This window comes from Pogoniulus pusillus, chromosome 24, assembly GCF_015220805.1.
Source record: "Pogoniulus pusillus isolate bPogPus1 chromosome 24, bPogPus1.pri, whole genome shotgun sequence".
Taxonomy (NCBI): Eukaryota; Metazoa; Chordata; class Aves; order Piciformes; family Lybiidae; genus Pogoniulus; species Pogoniulus pusillus.
The window spans coordinates 6,861,874-6,882,863 of NC_087287.1; the positions used below are offsets into that span (position 1 = coordinate 6,861,874).

At 52.6% G+C, this 20,990-nt stretch overlaps 1 protein-coding gene across 1 annotated transcript; it reads right to left on the bottom strand.

Moving 5' to 3' along the window:
• Nucleotides 1-1,448: 1,448 nt before the first annotated feature.
• Nucleotides 1,449-20,865, bottom strand: IGF2 (insulin like growth factor 2). Its single transcript, XM_064163181.1, has 4 exons — nt 20,204-20,865; nt 12,542-12,701; nt 3,780-3,946; nt 1,449-3,076 (listed from the first exon to the last, which is right to left on the bottom strand). Exons 1-4 carry the CDS (start codon nt 20,327-20,329, stop codon nt 2,834-2,836), a joined length of 696 nt encoding a protein of 231 aa, XP_064019251.1. The 5' UTR covers nt 20,330-20,865; the 3' UTR covers nt 1,449-2,833.
• Nucleotides 20,866-20,990: the final 125 nt, after the last annotated feature.

The window sequence follows — 20,990 nt, forward strand, 5'->3', positions numbered from 1 at the left end:
TTTGGACCAATTTTCATTCTTTTCCATATATATTTAATAAAATAAATAAAGGATTTTCTTTGTTGTGTATTGCAGTGCCTTTTTTTTTTCTTTCTTTTTTCTTTTTTTTCCCATTTTTTTCTTTTTTTCTTTTTAATTTTTTTTTTCTTTTTTTTTTTTTAAACAAAAGGCTTCATGGCTCAACATTGCAAGGTAATAACAAACAAAAGGATTATACATTAAAATCCTCCCCCTCGCCAGACTCCCCCAGCCCTTCCCCCTTCCAAACCACAAAATATAGAATACAATTCAAGTAGTCTTTTTTTTTTTTCTTTCTTTCTTTTTTCTTTTTATGTTTTAAATGTATGGATATATAAGACAAAGCAAGTACAGAACTGGTTAACAGAGTGACCCCATTTTATTAGCAAGTGAGAGTATATCATAGGGAGATGTAATTGATTTTTTCCCCCCCCTTTTTTTTTTTTATGGTTCCTAGACAGATAATATATATTATTTTAAAAACCAACCTATTTTACAGCCCTCTGCCCACCTCTCAAACCCATCCGCTCACAGAGTCCTGACCCTCAAGCCACAGACTTGTCTCTCCCCACCCCCATCCCATGTAGCAGTCACCCCGCCCGGGTGCATTGCTCTCCATCCGCAGCCCTCAGCCCAAGGTGGGGAGCAAAGGGGGGGGAGAGTTGAGGACACACAGGGCAGGGATAAAGGGTGTCCGGCCAGAAGGATGCAAAGGGCAAGAGAAGGAAATGGGAGATGGTGGAGCATGGAGCTGGTGCCTCTGCGGGGTCTGCCCACCCACCCGCCTCAGCCGCTCTCCCTGGAGCATCCTGTGCGAGCAAGGCATCAGGGCAGGGAGGAAGCGCTGGGTCCTCGGCCAGGGGAGGGAGAGAGGAGCTGCGCAGAAGCAGGGCTTCGAGTTGTAACTGGCAACACCTTTACCCTTCAAAACCATTAGTCTCTAGAACAGTTCCCTTTCAGTCTAAATCGCGGTGGCTCCGTGGTTTGTCAGGTTCGGGTTTTGTTTCCTTTTCAACCACCACCAACCACCCCCAACAAAAAAGGATGCGTGTGGATGTACTTCTGTGTGTGTGTGTGTGTGTGCGTGCATCTGGGTACATGAGTAACAGCCAACTAGCTCATATGGTCATGACCAAGCTCTATTTCATCAGAAGAGAAAAGAAACAACATTTATCACACTTTTCCTAAAACGAAAAGCTAAAATTTCAAGTTCAGTATTCGCTATCTTGTCCTTCCCTCCCCCACCCTCCTTTGCTATTTCTGGGTTTTGTGGTGGTGTTGTGTTTGGTTTTGTTTATGTTTGGGGTTTAGGGTTTTTTTTTTATTCTTTTCTTTCTTCTTTTTTCCCTTTTTTTTTCCTTTTTTTTCCTTTTTTCCTTTTTTTTTTCTTTTTTCCCCCCCTTCCTCCCCCTCCCCCCCCCCAAACCCCGCTTTCCAACTTACTTTAGCACCATAACACATTTTAAACATTACAACCCCTCTTCAGATACTACACCAAAAAAAAAAGTCCCATAAAAATAGTGCTTTTTTTTTCTTTTGTCTTTTTTTTTTGCCAAAAAAAAAAAAAAGTTATATAATATATTATATATATAAATCAACTAAATCCGTGGCAAATGTGCAATGCAGACGCCTCCTCCATTTAAAGTGAGCATCAGAGCTCACTTCTTTTTTATCCTTTTTTTTTCTCACTTTTTTCCTTTTTTTTCCTTTTTTTTTTTTTCATTTTTTCCCCCTCCTTCTTTCCCTCTCTCCCTCCCCCCCCCCAATCTCCTTTTTCTTCTCCCTTTCTCTCTCTCTTTCCTCTTCCTCTCTTTCTCACGTCAGCGATGACATCAAAAAGGTGCAAGTCGATTTGGAATCTTGTCATGAAGCACACACACCAAAAGAAAAAAAACAAAACACCAAAAAAATTAAAAGAAATAAAAATATATAAAAAAAAAAAAAACCACCAAAAAAATGCAGATGGGAGCTCCTCAGATCTTCTTTCTCAGGTACATTTTTGTTTCCTTTCCAAAGGTGCAAAAAAAGAGTTATAAAAAATAAGAAACTCAGACACCAGGGGGGAAAAAAAAACACCAAACAAGAAGGAAACAACAAAAAAAGAACCAAACATCAAAAAAAAACCCTACCAAAAAAAAATCAAAACCAAAAACACGAAGGAAGAAAAAAATTGGGGTGGAAATGAGGCAGGGGGCAGGGGGGGGGAAAAATCATCCCTCACTATTTCTCCCCAGTTTAATGAAATTGTTTTTCACTTTATTGTCAAGAAAGACACAGAATGGATTCTTCTTCTTCCTTCTTGAGAAAAAACAAAGAAACAAACAATAACAAAAAAAAACACTAAAAAAAAAAGGTTAAAAAAAGAAATTTTAACTTCATATCCTTTTTTTTTTTCCCCCTCTTGCTCTTTCGTCTTCGGGCGTTGGCACTGAGGATGTCACGCAGTGCCCGGCAGCAAAAAAAAAAGAGTTCAAGTGCCAAACTGTCCCTTTGCAAGTACAGGCTTGGAAATACTGGGGGCACGGGGGAAGGAAATAGGCCTGGGAAATGAAACAACCCTCCCCCACCCCACCACCCCCCCCACCACCACCCCGAGAGGACGATGCCGCGGGAGCGACGCTGCTCGGTGCCGCCGCCGTCCCCTTCTTGCTGTGTCAGTTGTTTGGTTGGGGCCGGAGCGGCGTGAGGGTTCCCCCCCCCATCGCCCCGCTTCTCGGCTCGGCGGCCCCGGGGACGGAGGGGTTTGGGAGTCGGGTTTTGCCAGTCCTCCGGCCCTCCCCCCGGGAGATCAAAACTCGAGACGGCTGGTCAGGGTTCATTTTTGGGGGCCGGCCGTTTCGGGGGAGGCTCTCGCTGCAGGGGGCCGCTGGCTGGGCAGGGAGATGAGGGGACGGTGCAGAGCCTTGGCTTCCTCCGCCGCTTGCAGCCCCTCCGCCTGCCACCGGTACTGGCGAGCCCGCAGGATGCCGGGCACCTCCCGCTGCAGCCGCTGGGAGCTCTTCTTCTGCCACACGTCGTACTTGGAGTACTTAGCGTGCGAGGGCTTCTGGAAGCTCTCCTGCAAGGGGGACAGATAACAATGTCAGCCTCGTCGCAAGCCTGCCCGTCCTCCAGGTGGAGGTTCATAGAATCATAGAATGTTAGGGGCTGGAAGGGACCTGTGGGAGATCAGCTAGTCAAAACCCTCTGCTAATGAACCTAGTACAACCCCCCTGCTAGAGCAGGATCACCTAGAGCAGGATGCACAGGAGTGCATCCAGATAGGTTTTGAAAGTCTCCAGAGAAGTAGATTCCACAACCTCTCTGGGCAGCCTGCTCCAGTGCTCCATCATCTTCAAAGTCAACAAGCTTCTCCTAAGTTCAAGTGAAACCTACTATGTTCTAGTTTGTTCACCTCTTTGAGCTCCATCCATCTTGTGGAAGTGTTGCCTCATTCCTGGAAACGTTCAGGTTCAGGCTGGAGGAGGCTCTGAACAACCTGCTGTAGCTGCAGGTGTCATTGGCCATTGCAAGGGGGTTGAACTATCTGAGGTTTAAAGGCCCTCTCCAACCCAGGTAAGGCTGTAGCTCCATGATCCAATACACCTCCGGTACCCTAACCTTACTAAAATCTGGCTTCCCTGCAAAGCACTTGCTGGAAGTTGCCAATGGTGGCCAGCTCCCAAAGGCTCTGTAAGAGGCAACAGCCCTTGCAGCTGAGGTTTGTTCTCTCCCACCCATGGCCTTCCCATCCCTTGCCGTTGTTTTTGGAGACGCTGTACCTTGCTGAGCGCCGGCAGCCCTGCCAAGGAGGTGGCGGAGAGGTCGCGCTCTGACTTGACGGACTTGGCGCAGTAGGTTTCCAGCAGAGCCAGGTCGCAGCTCCGGAAGCAGCACTCTTCCACGATTCCCCGGTTGATCCGCCGGTTATTTCGACCCACCGGTCTGCCTGCAACAGCAGAGACCTTGGTGTTAGCCACCAACACAGACTGGACCCTCTCCCCCCTTCCACAACACCTTGCAGGCATCCCTCCTGCCGCCACCAAAACTTGTTTGTCCTATAATCCTCAAAACCAGCAGCGCTTCTCCCAAACCAACCAACATGCACCCACAAACTGAGTTCCACATTAAGGCTGCCCCAAGCATCCATGCCCAACACTGCTCATCGTGCCACGCCAAGCCACCGCCCCTAGTCAGCCTGTGGGAACTCACAAAATGGTCCACACTGGCCCTGTGTGTGATCCAAGATGCCCTGAAACCATAGGCTGAAATTGTGCCAGAGAAGTTGGATATTAGGAAAAATTCTTTCCTGCAAGAGTGATCAGGCACCAGCTCCCCAGGGAGGTGACGGAGTCACCATCCCTGAAGGCATTCAAGAAACATGTGGGCATGGCCCCTCAGGACGTGGCTTAATGGCCCTGGTGGTGTTAGGTTGATGGTTGGACTCGATGACCTTAGAGGTCTTTTCTAACTGAAACAACTTAATGCTTCTATAGACGGTATTGATGCCGACTGGGTTCTTCCATGTGTGCATGGCACTGATTAAAGACGCTTTATAGGGTGGAGACTTCTTCCCCTCCTCTACCCCCAGCACGGTCAGCCTTTGTGGGCACAGCTAAGGTGAGGAAGCTGGAGCCAAGCCTGGCTGCCAGCACTGCACTGATGACAGCGACCATCTCCAGCACTGACCCTGCACAAGCACATTTTATTGGAGAGAAGCAGCACAACACTGCGGCTGCCAGCCTCCCTCCATCGGGTCGAGGTTCAGGCAGGTGAAGCAAACCAAGGCAGCTAAATTTTACCAGATGGGACAGCTCTGAGACAGCTGGAGAGAGAACACAGGCTCCTGCACCTGCCAAGAACAGCTATTAAACTTAATCTTATAATAAAGGCTCCTCTCCCCTTTCTGCCGGCAGAAGGATGCAAAAGCCCAGGCTCAGTGCAGCAGCGACCAAGTGCATTTTATATCACTGTTTAACAATGGCCAAGACCCTCCAGAGCAGAAGCTCCCATCACTTTGACTGTTTGTCCTCCTCCTCTTGATATAAAAGAGATGGGGAAATTCAAATTCCTGATGCAAACCAAGTTTGCTTGGGAAGTGCAACTTCCAAACCGCAAACTGGCCCAAAACAAAAGGAGTTTCTCTGCACTTTTGCAGGTGGAATGTTGCATGCTCCTGCCATGGTGGGATCTGCAGGCTGCCATGAGGAATGCATCCCACTAAGAGGTGCTCCAAGGGAAGGGGAGCAGGGGCTAGCACCTTGAAAACAGCATCCAGTACATCATCCCAGCCAGGAAAATTTGAGCATGGGAAAAACTGAACGTGAGTGGTGGAAGCACAATGCCCAGCTCTGACCATCATGCCATGCTGAGCTCCCACTACCAGCCTGTGGGAACACTGAGAATTGCCTACATCAGCCCTGTGTGTGACCCACCATCCCCTCCCCGCACTCTGAATGAAGCAGGCACTCAAGTGTTCGATCCTGATGAAGATTAAAGGGCCCTGGTTAACAAGGTGCTGACCAATTTGAGTACTGCATTCAGTTTGAGACCCCTCATTACAAGAAGGATGCTGATTTTCCTGAATTGGGTCCAGAGAAGGGAAACATATCTGGAAAAGGCTCTGGAGAACAGGTCTTGTGAGGACCAGCTGAGAGAACTGGGATTGGTCAGTTTGGAGAAAAGGCTGAGGAGAGACCTTCTGGCTCTCTACAACTACCTGAAAGGAGGTTGGAGCAAGGTGGGCATTGCTCACATCTCCCAAGTAACACGAGACAGGATAAGAGGAAACGGCCTCAAGTTGCACCAGGGGAGGTTTAGGTTGGACATTAGAAGAAACTTGCTCCACTGGAGTTGGTTGAATCCCCATCCCTGGAGATGTTTAGAACACGCAGAGATGTGGTGTGGAAGGACATGGTTTAGCACCACACTTGACAGAGTTAGATAATGGTTGGACTCAATGAACTTAAAGGTCTTTCCAACCAAAATGACTCTATGGTTTTATTCAGGGGGTTATCCCATCAGGGTGCCCAAGGCAAAGTGCCCTGGGACAAAGATTCTATGAAAGTGCAAAGCACAGGAATTCTCTGTGCATGGAGTACAATCCCACATGTGAAAAGCAGCCCCAGATATGCAATGCAAACATGCATATGCAGCACAGCCCCATGTGTGCAATGCTGGCCTCAAAAACCCTGTGACTGTACCACCCCTTGGGCTCTGCCATAGCAAAGCTCTCATTAAGAGCTCTCTGCTCCACGATGGTCCATTGCCACCACACACTCAGTTCACAAGAGCAAACGCGACATCAGGGTGCAGGGCACTGGGACAGCTGACTATCACCACACAGCCCACCCAAGGAGTCACTTCAAATGCTCTATTTCAATGAAGGGTAGGGATTGGAAGTGGCTTCTGAAGACCATCTAGTCCAATCCTTCATCTCTATTTTCCACATTCGTTCCCTCCTGTGCCACCACCTGACTTTTCTTTTCCCTTTTAATCTGAGAAAATGTTAGGCATGACCTTACCTAGCCCAGTGTGAAGGTGAAAATGATGCTTTCCTCTTAGTAAAGCCTAGAGGATCATCTCCTCTCTAGAAATATTCATGGTAAATAACCACACTGGACAGGGTCCTCCTTTTAAAGGCAGGAAAGGTGTGTTGAGTGCCCACAGCCCTGTGAGTGATGTTGGGGCCAGCAGTTCAGGTGGTGATGCTCAAGGTGATGCTTAGTGAGCAGAGCCAGCTTGGGACCACCTTCATGTTGCCTTCTACACTCATGTGATGATGGCCAGAAAGGTCCATGGGAGACACGCGCTGCCACCAACACTCCACATCACAGGTGGCCCCTGCTCAGCACCTATCCACCCCAGTGCCCAAATCTGCATGTGAAGCAGGATGCTGAAGCATGGAGCTGCTCCAGAGAGGCATCCTGAGCATGGGTAGAAGGAGACATTGGAAGGAAGAGGGAAAATATTCAAGTCACCCTCTCTTGCTAGCATATCCCCAGAGGGCTGTGTTCACACTCCCGCTGAACAGAAGGTTGCACGAGTGACGACACACACAGCTCAGGGAGAAGCTGAGGGTTTGAAAGGTTACAAGCCTCTTCTCAAAAAGAGAAGCTACCCACTTGCAGATCTGTGCTTGTCTGGAAAGAAGAGGGGAAGGAAAAAAACCCAACAAGCAAAGTGGGACCAGTTTTGCTGCCTTGCCATCAAGGACGCCTTGTGGCATGAGAGTGCATGCAAAGATCACAGCATCCCAGGTGTGGCACTGCATAGTGGAGCTCCTGGCAGGGACAACTATGGTGGCAAGTTCCCTTCCTCCCTGCTTGCTCACAGCCACTGCCCAGCTGGCGAACACACCCATGGGCCTGGCCCCAGCATGCTGCCCTTTCTCTCTCACATAAAGCTGCTGCATGCCATTCCCGTTCCCCTTGCTGGCTCCGCTGCCACGGTGCGATAGGACACATTTCCCATTGCATAATTGTCCGTACGGATCTCTCCAAACGCCAATACAATCCTCTGTGGGAGAGTTACTTCAGGAAAAAAAAACAGGCAAACATAACAAACAGGGATTCAGACCCAGAAAGTGCCTGGAGATAAGGAGCCAGGGGTGAGACGCCAGAACACCGCTGGTTAGCGGCCGGATCGCTGCTGACCTGGATTGGGAAAAGCGTTTGTTCCATAACACCATTTACGCAAGGACTAAAGGTTGAATTTCCTGGCTTTTGCCCACGGGTGGCATCTCACTTCACCGCCACTGCCAAACCCAGGGAGGGCTTTGCTGTCCCTTACCCGCTGGGAAGGCTGCACCACTGCCGGGCCATGCGAGCCGCTTCCCATTGCGGTGATGGCCACCTCCTCCCGAGGAAATGCGCTTCCGCTGCGTGAATGGCTGCGCTCTCCTCTCCCCAGACTGTGCTCCACCAAAGCCTCCCACTGCTCTGCTGAGGGGCTGAGCCCGGTGATGTACAGCTCAGTGATGTAAAGCTTGGTGACGCAAAGCCTGGTGATGTAAAGCTTGGGGACGTAAAGCCTGGGGACGTAAAGCTCAGTGATGCAAACCTCAGTGAAGTAATGCTTGGGGACGTAAAGCCCGGTGATGCAAAGCCCAGCAATGCAAAGCTCAGCAGTGCAAAGCCTTCCAGCTGCCTGGAATTACTCACGTCTGGCAGCAGGCTGTCCCAACATGGAGAAGCCGGGCATCCCGGCAGCAGTGCAAAGCCAAACCCGCTCCTGGAAGAGCCCAGAGGTCGCATACCTGCAGCTCATCTATGCCCCCACAATGGAGGCGGGGGCCCTGGCCAGGAAGGACAAGAGGCTCCCCTCACTGGCATCACCATCCCGCTGTTCCAGGCTCCCCACCCTTACCAGGATGCTGCAGGGAGGGGTGCACGGTGCCGATGCCACCCTGGCCGGGTCCCCTCTCCTTCGGTCAATCAGGCGGCAAGCCGAGTGGAAGGGGACTTTGGGTGTAAACAGTCCCCGCGCCCCTGTCGCAGGAATGTCGGGAGCAACAAGGGGGCCTTTGTGCGGCACCGGGCCCCGTCCCAGTGCCCCCAGCCTGGCCCTCCCCCACCCCGGCACCGCACTTTCTCCCCTGCTTTTTCCTAGTATTATTCAGAGGAGCGGCGGGCGCACAAGAATGTGCCCTGTCAGCACAAGCGGCTGCAAAGAGCTAAATTCTTATCAGCTGTTGGAAAGGAGGAAACAGGAGCTGTTGTTTACAGAGAAGTCCTACGCCTCTCCCTCTGCAGCCCCTTCTCCCCTCCCCACCAGCACTGCCTGACAGCGGCTTCGAGGCTGGGGCTTCTTCTCAACCTGTCCCACTTTTTTTCACTCGAGGTTGTGCTCAGCATCCATCCACAGGCCATAGGTGGGTGCCAGGGAGCAGGGTGAAGGGTCCCAGACTTGTTGAGTACTATAGTCGGATGCCAGCACTTTGCCAGCACCTGCAAGCCAACCCCAAAACCCTCAAAAGTTATGGAGTTAAGGAATCACAGCAGAGGTGGAGAGCAAAGCACCCACAGCTCCACCTGCAGTTTGCCCGGGCACCCCTGGGATGCGAGGATGAGGAAACTAGCCCTCGGCATTTGGCACTCGTCGCCATGTCCACCCTGTGTCCCATGACCAGGTAACCAGTGCACAGCCAGCTCCTGGCCCTGCTGCTGCAGCTCTTTAGCAGCTCCAGCTCTTGGAGGCAACTTTGGCATCCTCAGTCCCAAGCACCTGCCAGCCGCAATGCCTCCAAGGGCACTGGGGGCTGGGACTTACTTTCCACACCAGTGGACAGATAGACAGATCCTGGTTTATCAGGGCTTCACTTTCCTCAGTATAGGTTGCCAGACGCTGGGGGGTGAAGCATGCTCAGCACGCCGCAGCCCCTCGCATGGATGCAGACAGCAATGTCTTTCTGAGCCTGCTTCACTAGCTAAGTGCTCCCTTCCAAGAGAAGAGCATCGATTAAGTACTTCAACCACTGCTGCAGCAGAAAACCAGAAATGGATTTCCATGCCATCTTTGCTTTTTCCAAGATTACCCACTGGATACTTGCACCTTCCCAGTGAGTGGGACCTACCTCCACCTGCAGGCAAATGATGCCCAAAAGGCATTTACCTCCCTCTGAATGACTGGGTTAGTGCAACCTGATCATCAGGTCACACATCCCATGCCGAAAGTGCTCTCAGCAATCCCAAGCCTGGTTTCAAGACATAAACCTACAATCATGAAATATAACCATGGCCTATCAAGCCTATCCAGTGACAACCTGAGGGTTGAGGAGTGAAGGTGAATAGGGTCAGGAGGTCAGCTGATGGAGGTAGATGGAATAAAAAAAGTGAGCTGGGGATGTCCAAACCCTTCATCAAGTACAACCACCAGCCAAACGTCTTCAGCCCTGCCTGGCACAAGGTGGCCAGATGCTAAAGAGATTAAAATATGAGACACAAGGAAGCTTTGCTTCATCTCCCAGCACCGGGCTCACCAGAAAGATTCAAAGAATGGTGGGACAGGAGAGGACAGGGAGGGGAAAAAAAGGGGCAAGAGTTCAAGAATCCCCTTGCAAGCACCAGATTGGGCACTTGGCACCAAGAGACTTGTCTGCCTCCAAAAGTGTTTTTATTTTGGCGTGGGCTGCTGGGTTATTTGAGGTGAAAAGAGGTCGGTTTGTCCATAAAACAAAAGCCCTATACCCTTCCAGCCCCAGAGAGGGGGAGGAGGGATGAGAAATGACAGGACAGAGATGAGAGGGAGAGAAAGAGGTGAAGAGGTGTTGGAGTGGAAGAGGAGCTCACCTTCTCTTTGCACCAGTAAGGCCAGGCACAGACTCACTATCTCAAACAAGCTCCAGCACAGGACTCATTGGCTCAGGAAAGGTGGAAGCAGGAAAGGAGAAGAGGAAGGGCAGCTGATGTGCCAACCCTTGCAACTCAGCAAGAGGAAGGAAGTGCACCCGAGGAGTCCCTAAAAGTGTTGCCTGCATGCAACACGTGGTGGGCCATGAAAACATAGAATGATAGAATCTCAGAATGGTTTGGGTTGGAAGAGACCTTCAACAGGTCATCTAGTCCAACCCCCTACACTCAGCAGGAACATCTGCAATGAGAGCAGGTTGCTCAGAGCCTCAAACAACCTAACCTCGAGTGATTCCAGTGATGGGACCTCTCCCACCTCTCTGGACAACCTGAGCCAGTGTCTTACCATCCTCAGTGTCAAATATTTCTTTCTTCTCTCTAGTTTGAATCTGCCTCTTTTAGCTGAAACCCATCAGCCCTTGTCCTGTCACAACAAGCCCTGCTCAAAACTCTGTCCTCAGCTTTTTAATTGGCCCCTTTAAGTACTGAAAGGCCCCAGGAAGATCTCCCTGGAGTCTTCTCATTTTGCTGGTCAGATGGGATGGGGCTGGGGTGTGGCCACCTGCAGCCCAACTATTTGTCTAAAGTTATCCAGTCTAAACCCTGTTTGCTGCTGGGTGTGGGATCCCCATGTCTCTCCCAGACCAACCTCAGCAAGCAGTGTCTGCAAAGTCTGGCTCAGCAATCAGGTTGAGAAGGGACATCCAGGTTGAAAAGGAACGTGCAGGGTCATCTCCTAACTTTGCAGTATCCCATTCCCAGTGCAAGCAGACAAGGAGAAGGGAGGCTTGGCTCTCAATTCCACTACCCCAAAAACCACCTTGTTACTTGAAAATGACTTTTTAATTCTCTTTCTCAAGGCAGAGACAAGACTACCAAATGCACAGCACCACACGCAGCTGCTATCTCCAGCCTCTTCCCCTGGTGGGGGGAGTTCTGCATCTCTTCTGTAGTCAGTTACTGCAGTTCAGCCCTGAGTGGGCAGCAAGACACAGGCACTCCCCTCTCCCAGGCAAAGCAGGGGACCAAAACAAGGTGTCACACCCAAAGTACCCATAGAGCATCCATCACTACTCATTTATGCCTCCTCCCTGTTTACCAGCCAAGCCATTGTACTGCTAATGCCAACAGTCCAAAGTCCCAAAGAATCCTGGTGGAAAGCCCACTCCAGTCAACTGTCCTGAAGTCACTTGCACTCTGCAGACAAAAAGAAGGCTGCTTTTTCTCTTTGGCACTAGCTGCCCTGCCAAAGGTTGAGACACCACTCCTCAACGACAGGTTCACCAGCAGGCAGCCAGAAGGCCATAAAGCACATCTTGGGAGCAGCCTATAAGCTGTTGCTCTACCGAAGCAAAGCTTGCCCAGAAAAGTGAGCACCCAGATCCCTCTCAGGATGCAACACTTAGGGCACCAAGGTTTAAAAATAAGCCAGGGCCCAAATTCAGAAGTGAGATGACTGCTGAGATCCTCACTGTTTTAATGACTTGCTCATTTTGCAATGAGCCAGCCACCTATGGCTCCCCAGCAACATTCAACTTTCCTATGCATCAAATCAGAATGGTTTGGCTTGCAAGGGACCTTCAAAGGTCATCTAGCCAAATCCCCCTGCAGTCAGCAGGGACACCTTTGTTCAGAGGCCCAAGCAACCTGACCTGCAACGGTTCCAGGGATGAGGCATCCGAGCAACCTGGGCCAGCATCTCACCACCCTTAGGATAAAAGACGTCTTCCTTTCATCTAGTCCCCTTTGATTTTGAAGCCGTCACCACTTGCCCTGTCGCAAAGTCTGTCCCCAGCTTTCTGATCAACCCCTTTAAGGACTGAGACAGGCCACAGGAAGGTCTCCCTGGAGCCTTCTCTTCTCCAAGCTGCACAACCCCATCTCTCTCAGCCTGGCCTCACAGCAGAGGGGCTCCAGCCCTCCCATCATTGCTGTGGCCTCCTCTGGCCCTGCTTCAACAGGCCCACAGCTCTCCTGAGAAATCCAAGACCCAGTTTCCCTAGGGGACTAGCCAGTCCCACAAATCAGCATGAGGTGGGTGCACGTCACCCCGAAGACATGGCTTTTTCCACTGCTCTCCTGGCTCACTGCCGTGCTCCAGGCAGTGACTGGAACGCCCCACTCCGTTCCCTCCCAGCCCAGCTCCACCACAGCGAGGGGTGGGAGCAGCAGCCTGCCCGCTGCCCAGCACTTACTGAAGTAGAAGCCCCGGTCCCCGCAGACGAACTGCAGCGTGTCCACCAGCTCCCCGCCGCACAGGGTCTCCGCCGTGCCGTACGCCGCGGCCGAATCCAGCGCGTAGGCCAGGAAAGCCAGCAGCAGCAGCAGCCGCCTCGCCGCGCACATCCTCTGCACCTGGGGATGGAGGCACAGCCTTGTTAGCCTGGCACCGGGGACCCCTGTCTGCCGCCCCTCCCGTGCAGTGGCTCCAGCCTGCAGCGCACCTGGGGCGGGATGCCCGGGCACGGGGGCACGCTGCGGGGAAGGACCGGCAGCGCTGAGCCCGGGCGGGATCCCTGCGCTTGCCCCGCTGGTCAGCCACTCTGCTCGGGACAGGTTTGCGCTGAAGCGCTTTTTCCACTGGAAAATCCCACTTCGGTCTACCTCTGAGAGGCTTTTATTTCCTCTGCTTTTCCTTCCCCCCCCCTCCTCCCCTCCCCCCCTCCCCGACCCCCCCTCTTTTTCACCCAGGAAATGATATTCAGGAGGTGTTTGTGTTTTCATTCCTGATGACAGGTTTGCATGCCCTACCTGAAACACACTTCCCCAGAGCAGAAACAAATGGAAGCTCGACCTGTCCTAGAGCTGCTTTTGAGGAAAGCTGAATTTTGCCAGGGAGCGGTGCCCTTTGCCCCGGGCACGCAAGGGCCTCGGGCAACCGAGGGGCCGATTGCACAAGCAGTGTTTGCTGATGAGAGCCGGGACCAAGAAGCCATCCCTCAGGAGCAGAGCAGTCCCATGGAAAACATGCCTGAGGCACCACCAGGGAGGGCCAAGGGGATATCAGCTGGTGTGGAGGATTAAAAAAGGAACTCCCTGGATGTTTGCTAACTAACCCAAAGATTTCCCCTGACTCGGCTCTGGCAAACAGCTTTACCTCTGCGTCAGCTTCTGCAGGTGTAAAGAGAGGCTGCTATTGCCTCGCTGGATGAGGCAAAGCCCACGAATGGCTCAAAGAGTTCTAGTCCTTCAGTGATGAGCACCACTGGATACATCCGGCCAAATAACAACAGTAGCCAGACAGGTCATGCCAAAATGATGAAGGGAAACGTGGCAGAGCAGCAGCCAGCACAGGGGCACCACCGCCTCTCGAGCGGAGCATCCCCCCCCCCACGCTGGGTTCCACCGCCAGCCCTCATCGCCACAACATCCGAGCAGCTCGAGAATAATATCAGTTAATGAATATTACCTCACCCCCCCGGGATGCTCGGAGATGGAGCCGAAGCCCAGGATAGATTAAATGACTCGCCCAAGGTCACAGGGGAAGTCTGCAGAGCAGTCAGGAAATTAGCCCAGCTCCCCCGGGGCCCTGTTACGGCCCCGCCAGCAATACAGCCACCCTTGCTACCAATTTTTTACTACCACGTAGCTCAAACTGCGGCTGCTAGAAACACACCCTGCTTACAAGTCCAGAGCTCTGCCCAGCGCCGGGATCAGCACCAAGAGAAAAAAGCCAAGTGGGAGGCTGCAAGAGCTGAGTGGGTTGCAGCAGGGCATAACCCATGCAAAAGCTTTGATGCCCGTCTTGCTGGCAGAGATTAGCAAGCTGGCAAAAGCCCTCCAGGGCTCTGGGCAAGAGAGGGAGCATCCGTGGAATAAACTGGGTTCACACCAGCAAGTAATGGGACCAGCATCAGCTTTTTCAGTAGCAGTGGCTACTGAGGGAGCTTTGGTGTTTTTTTACCCTAGGAGCAAGGGGATGGCATGAGGCTGTGACTACACCACACTGCCAAGCTTCAGTTGTTTTGTCACCTTGATTGTTTTACCAAGTGGTGTTTACTGGGCCCCACAGCATCACCTTCACTGCTGGAGTCTTGTCCCTGGTGTGGCAGCGTCAGCAGCTGGATCTCCAACTGACAAGAGACCTTTTTCCTCTTTTTCTTCTATGCAGTTCCCAACTACTGATGTCCCCAGGGTGCAGGTAGCACTGCGTGGGTGACAGATGTGTGCCAGCCAGTGCTGCTGCTGAAGGCACTGACATGGGACTTCAGCACACACAGGTAGCCCCTCATCCCCAATTAGATTGCTGTTGGCTGGGAGCACTGTGGCTAACCAGGATGCTCTGTGCTGGCTTCCCTCAAGGCAGAGCTGATGCCCCCAGAAGGGGCTTGCTTGGTGGCACGAGTGACAAACACCTCTTTTCTTCCACACTCAGTCTAAAGAAAGGGGTGAGAGTCTCTGAAGCAAGGGGAGAGGGAGGATTTTTTTTGTTGGCAGGGCGATATCTGATGCTGGGGATACCTGATACCTCCTGTGGAAAAAAACTTGTGCTCCTCAGAAAATACCCACTGCTGTGCAACCCACACAAGGAGCCCCTAGCAGCCTTCTCTGCCTCCACTGCAAGCTTTTAGGGTGCCCACACCCCCTAGAACTCCAGACAGGAATTCCCCTAGACGCCATGAGGACAGCGACTGCCTTGCTGTTGTCTCTCCAGAGCTGGGCTAATGTGGAGGTATGCAATGTAATGAGGTGCCCCTTTGCCCAGGCATTATCCACCAGCCCTTCCAACTGCTGTCACCTTGGTGTCTCCCTGCTCCCTCCAGCAGCTCTGTAATGAGAAACCAGGCAGCAAAGCAAAAAGCATCTTTATTTACTACCTGGCGCTGCAGTTTCAGTCCAGCTTGCTGGAGCTGCAACCCAACCCAAGCTCTCCCCTCTTGCTTTAGCCCAACTGACTCTGTGGAGAAAAAGCTCCCAGGCTTCACCCAAAAGCTAGACAAGCTGCCAGGGTGCCAACACTGGTTCAATGCATCCCAATGACCTTCCAACTGATCCTTCCTCCCTCCTGCTCCTTCCATGCAGGGGAGTTTGCACTCACCCTGCCACAGCTGCCAAAGCCAGAGCTGTTCCCTAAAACTGAGCAGCACAGCACTGCTGGGTACCCAGCAGCCCACAAGCTGGCACAAGCACCATGTGCACAGGTTGCATGTGGTTTCAGTTGTCGTGGCCAAATCCTGCTCAGCATCACGAGACAAAGCCCTATGAACTCCTCCGAGCCTTCATTCTCTGATGGAAAGGTGGGACACCACTGCTTTGGGGCTGCCCTCTCTGCTGTGGGACAAGAGGAAATTCACACTGACAGATGAGAAAACGTTCCTTTTTTATCAGAAAGCCTCTCTCAGGTGAGATGTAACAGGTACAAAGCAGTAAGCAGGGTGTTTTCCTGAAGGACAAGGTCCCATCCTGGCTAGGAGTGAGGCTATGCCCACCAAAGTTTTTCCTTCTTGCCAAAATGGGTTGAATCAGTCATGCCAGCTGCCTTTCCCCTTCATGTGCCCACAGAGAGCTGAAAGGCTTCAGGATGAGGTTTTAACCAGGGATAGTAGAAACAGCAGTGCCAGATATGCCAAGTGTCCAACAACCTGAGCATCAAAATCCTCCTAATGATAGCTTGGACCTCAGGCAGCGTGCAGGAGGATGATGCAAGAAGGACTTCTTGGTTGCACAGGTGACCTGTGCCTCCCCGAGACTCACTCCTGGAGCTCCTCTTCATAACCTGTGTCTGAAAGCAGCCTTCTTAGCTCAGGGGAGCCTATTCCTGACCTCTCCTTGCCCTGAGTGGGTCTGCTTGGCTCTCCATCCTTCACATCCTTCTCTTTTGCCTTCCTCAGGTCCTCACTAAGAGCCTGGCTGCTGCTGGAGGCAGTCTGGCCAGCAGTGAGAGGCTGATGCAGCCTTGGCACTCGTGTGTGTTCCCTGCACTCATAGCCAGAGACCTCCAATTCCCCCTCAACAGCTTCCATCCAGATGGGACACACTGAAGGAGCAGGTTCCCTCAGAGTGGCTGTGGCACGCCAGGAGCGAGCCCAAGGGCAGGTCTGCAGCAGAGCCTGAGGCTGTTACAGGATATTTTTGTCAGGGTTTGCTGCAGAATCAGATGGATTGGCAATTTCTGTCCAGCTGCTGAGGAGCTAGGGTCCAAGAGGCCACAATGTGCTACAAGGCCCAGTTGTCAAATCTCAAGAGGAGAGCTCAGGCATCCCTTGCATCCAGACTCAAGCTGAGCCAACCAAACCACAGTGCCTCTCTTGGGCAACAAACATCTCCCCAAAAATGGAGACTAAACCTCCTGTCTGACCTAATTCCTTCTTCAGTCTGGCCTTCATTACAATTTAATATGAACAGAACAACGTAGGAGGGAATTGACAGATGGCCCAGTCTGCAAATTTTGGATCTGGACAGCAAAAGAAAAAAAAAGGGAAAAAAAAAATCCAACCCAAACCCCAACTCTTCTTTGCAGAGCAACACAGCGTTGAGAAGGCAGCAGGGCAAAAAGTCACCAGCCCAAGCCCAGTGGCATGTGTGCAGGAGGGGAAACCCCCAGTTTGCACATCCCAGCCTCCACCACCCCTCCCAGAATACAAGCAGGCAGACGGATGTTTCACCACTCCAGTGACTGCCTCTGAGAGATGCTGAGTGTCTTATCTCTGGGTGAGCAGCCCCAGAAGAGCAGGGAGCTGATCCAGTTTGGAGCACAGCTCTCCCAAAGAGGCAGGACACAGGCGTGTGCCAACCCTACGTGTGCCAAGTGAATGCCACCCCTGCCCATAGGCAACCTCATACAGGGCACCACGCCATGATGCCCCGAGGTGCCAAGTAGAGAGGCAGGTGCCTTGGCAGCCAAAATCCACCCAGAGGCTGCATCCTGGGCAGAGACACAGGGATGAGGTGGCCAGCAGCGCTCAAAGGCAGAGGAGCAGCCACATACTGTGTGTTGCAGAAGAGCCTTTCTGTTCATCTAAAAGAGAAAGGAACAGACTTCCAGCCCAGAGATTGGAAGAAATAAGCTCCAAAACACAAAACTTTGGACCACTGAGCTGTCAGGCAAATAAAACCGACCCAGGGGCAGGAGTTTTGCTGTTTAGCTCAGGCTTGGAAAAAGAAAACCCTCCTGGTTCTTGGCACCTGGCTCGCATGACATTCGTATGGCTGAGCTTGGCAATGCTGCTGCTATTTTTAGCGCTCACTTTTTTGTCTTCACTGCTCATCCCCACCAGCAACCCACCCCGCCCTGCACCGACGGTCACCTTTCTGCCCGGGGAGAGAGGCACCTGCCTCCTTTTGCTGCGGGACAAGGGACTGCTGCTGGAGCGGGCAGCCCCGCGTCCATAGGTGATGCCGCAGCAGCAAGACCTACCAGAGCTGTGGAAAAATCAAGCTGAAAAAGGTGAATGGGGTATTCAGTACCATTTACTCACCCCACTGGGGAGTAAGAATGTATTGCACAAATTTTGGTATGCGGCCCAGAAACGTTTGATTTATTGCATAAAAAAAGGAAATGCAATCTTGCTTAACTCTTCTAAAGACAGCTGGCAGGGCCCAGTGAAGGGATTTAAGTCCATTTTAGTAGCCTCACTTAACTCCTTTCTTTATTGTTCCTCTCCCCTTTCTGCATTCCTGTCCAAAACCTGGAGTATATCAGGGAAAGTTAACAGCAAGTTAAGCTGTTAAATCAGAAATTGTGGTGACTGGAGTCTACTGGCAAGTGATATTCCCACAACACGTTGAACTTGCTTTATGTCTTGGCAGAGCAGCTTTAACCCTTTCAGAGCCAGGCTGCAGCCCCAAAGCAGATTTCTTCCCCTCCCTGGTGCCCCCCACCTCTCCTGACCCCTCACATCAACGTGTGGAGGGAGCCCGGGGTCTCCTTGCCCCATTCCAAGACACAACAGCCTTGAAAAGCAAAGACAATCCAAAGAAGGATCGGCGAGGTCAGTCCCAGGACACGAGCAGGGAGAGAGGGTGGGCCGCTTATAGTGCTCATATGCGCTGCTGGACACACACCAACTCCTCGGTCCCTCTATAAATAAGACCTCACCTGCTGTGTTTGCTTTATTTAAAAAAAGAAAAGTGGAGAAATGCTTTTCTCCGGCGCTCCGTCAGGCAAGCAGGGCTTGCGCCGAGGCCGGTGGGAATCAATGGGCAGCCACGCACTGACACCTCCGGGTTGCCTGCTCAAAGCAGCAGCAGCCCTCCAGACAGGCTGCAAAACGGATCACCTGTCAGGAAAAAAGGGGGCTGCCCCCCCCCAAAAAAAAGCCCAGGGACACACACGCAGACACATTTTGGCTCTCCAGTTTCACGCGGTGGTGGGAGGGGACCCACGGGTGTCAAATCTTTTATCCCTTAATGAATTTTCACAGAAGCCGGGATAGCCCCTTTTGAAAGGCTGACTGAGCTTGTGTGGGTGTCGACAACACGGAGCAAGATTTACAGCTCTGACCCATTCACCCCCACCAAAATTGTCGAGTTGGGTCCAAAACAGCTCAGCAAAGCTCGGCTCAGAAGTGTCAGTCAGTTTTTATCCCTCCAGATGTCCTTAGCACACAAAGTCACCCTCACAAAACCTCACGACCCGAGCTCCTCCACTCCTCTAAATCAAGGCAGGAGGAGAAATAAAAAGAAAACACCAAAACAAGCTGAACCCTGTGAAGCAAAAAGGAAAACCACACACAGGCACACACACAACTTGACAACAAATAAACCCAAAGAGAATCAGGCCTTGGCTTCCCAAGCGTATCCCAACATCGGGAAGAACGCTACGGACTCTGTGTAGGAAGCCTTGACTCAGGAGTTGAAAGCAGCGGTTCTCCCGAGGTGCCTGGTGGAAACCACCCCCACAAACCTTGTTTTTACACTGGATTGCTCCACGCCAGACCTGGAGTATCGCAAAAACCCTGCGCAAGGAGCACTGGCTGGGGGTGAGGCAGCCGCAGCTGCTGGTACCGGCAGGCTCAAATCCCAGTTTCCCCATGTGCCCCAATTCCCCACCGCTCAGCAGCGCGGAAACCTTTCCAAGTTACGTTCTTACAACAATTACTGTGGGGAAAAGCAACTGGGAAGGAACAAGGAAAAAAAAAATTTAAAAGAAAGGGAAAAAAATACACAGAAATCACACAAAGTCGAAGGCTACATGCCAGCCATTAACTCTCGCTCCATTTTGGCTTCGGTCTCTTGTTTTTCCTCGCTGTATTTTTATCCCTCCGGGACCGAAGGCACCGCAGTGTTTTGCAGAAGAGAGTTTAATCATCCCCCCCGTTCTCCCAAGCCTTAGAACTCGCTGGCCCTGCCCCGCTCAGTACCCGCTCCCAGCCTCTCCCGGCTCCCCAAACAACACGGGGCCGCTCAACCCGCTCTGACCTCGCATAGCCCCGGCCCCGCTCCCCGCGCTGCTCCCGCTCCCGGCCGCGCAAAAGTGCGCGCTTCCAGCACAACCTACACACACATTACGAGTCGTAGCTGGGGGAGTGAACGGCGGGTGAGAGCGGACAGCGGGGCTGTCCCTGCCAGCGGGACCGCGGAGGGGCGGCGGAGGGGGGACCCCCGGGGACACCCCGCGCACCCCAGCGCGGCGGGGCCGCCCCGCAGCCAGCAGCGCCGGCTCTTGGGGTCCCTCTAGTGACAAAAGGGAGGGACGGCGCGGCTCGGCATAGCACGGCTCGGAATGGCTCGGTATGTCACAGCGCGGCATGCCACGGCTATACCCAACACAGAGCGGCACGGCGCGGCAAAGCGCGGCATGCCACGGCTATGCCCGACACAGAGCGGCACGGCGCGGCACAGCCTGCCCGCCTGTGCCCGTGGTGGGGCAGTGCAGACTGGCGCGGAGCAACGCGGATCGGAGTGCAACCGCTTACCTTGGCGCTGCCGGTGCTGCCGCTCTCAACTTCTTGCGGCGTGGGCGCTGGCGGCGGCGACGGGCTGGGGAGGGAGGCGGGGGGCTGCCGGCAGCGCTCGGCCGTCCGTGCCCCGGAGCTGGCCATGCTGCTCGCCTGCCCTGCCAGCGGTCGCGGCTCCGCGTCGCCTTCCCCGCGCCCTGCCTCGCTTCTCCTCCTCGCTTCGCCTTTTTGGTGTGTCAAGTCCCTGCTTGATTTTAGCTGGAGGATGTTATTTTATCAGGTATTTTGTTATTCTGGAAAGCGAGAGAGCGCTTTCCTTTCCTTTTATTTTCTTCTATTTTCTTTTTTTCTTTCTTCCTTTTTTTTTCCTTTTCCTTTCTGTCTTCCCTTTTTTTTTTTCTTCTTTTTGTTTTTTTTCTTCCTTTTTTTTTTTTTTTGTTTCCCTCCTCTATTTCCCACCCTTCTTTTTTTCCTTTTCTCCCCTCTTTTTTTGTGTGTGTGTTTTCCCTTCTCCTTCTCTCCTCCTGCTGCTTTGGGTGGCTTTCACTTTGGTGTGTACTGGCTGCGTCCCGCTGGCCGGGGCTGAGGGGCCGGCTGCTTGCCTTGAGCCTGGCTGCCCGCTACTCCCGGCTGCCTGCCCCACGAGCGAGGAGACAGGCAGGGCGCTCCGGCTGCCCCCCTTTTATACCCCCCCAATGGGCATGCTCTGACTTCCCCGCGAGCACCAGCCCGGCCACGCAGCCAATAATGTTGCAGAGCGGTCTAACCCCCTCTCTTCCCTCCCTCCCTTCCTTTCTTCCCTCCT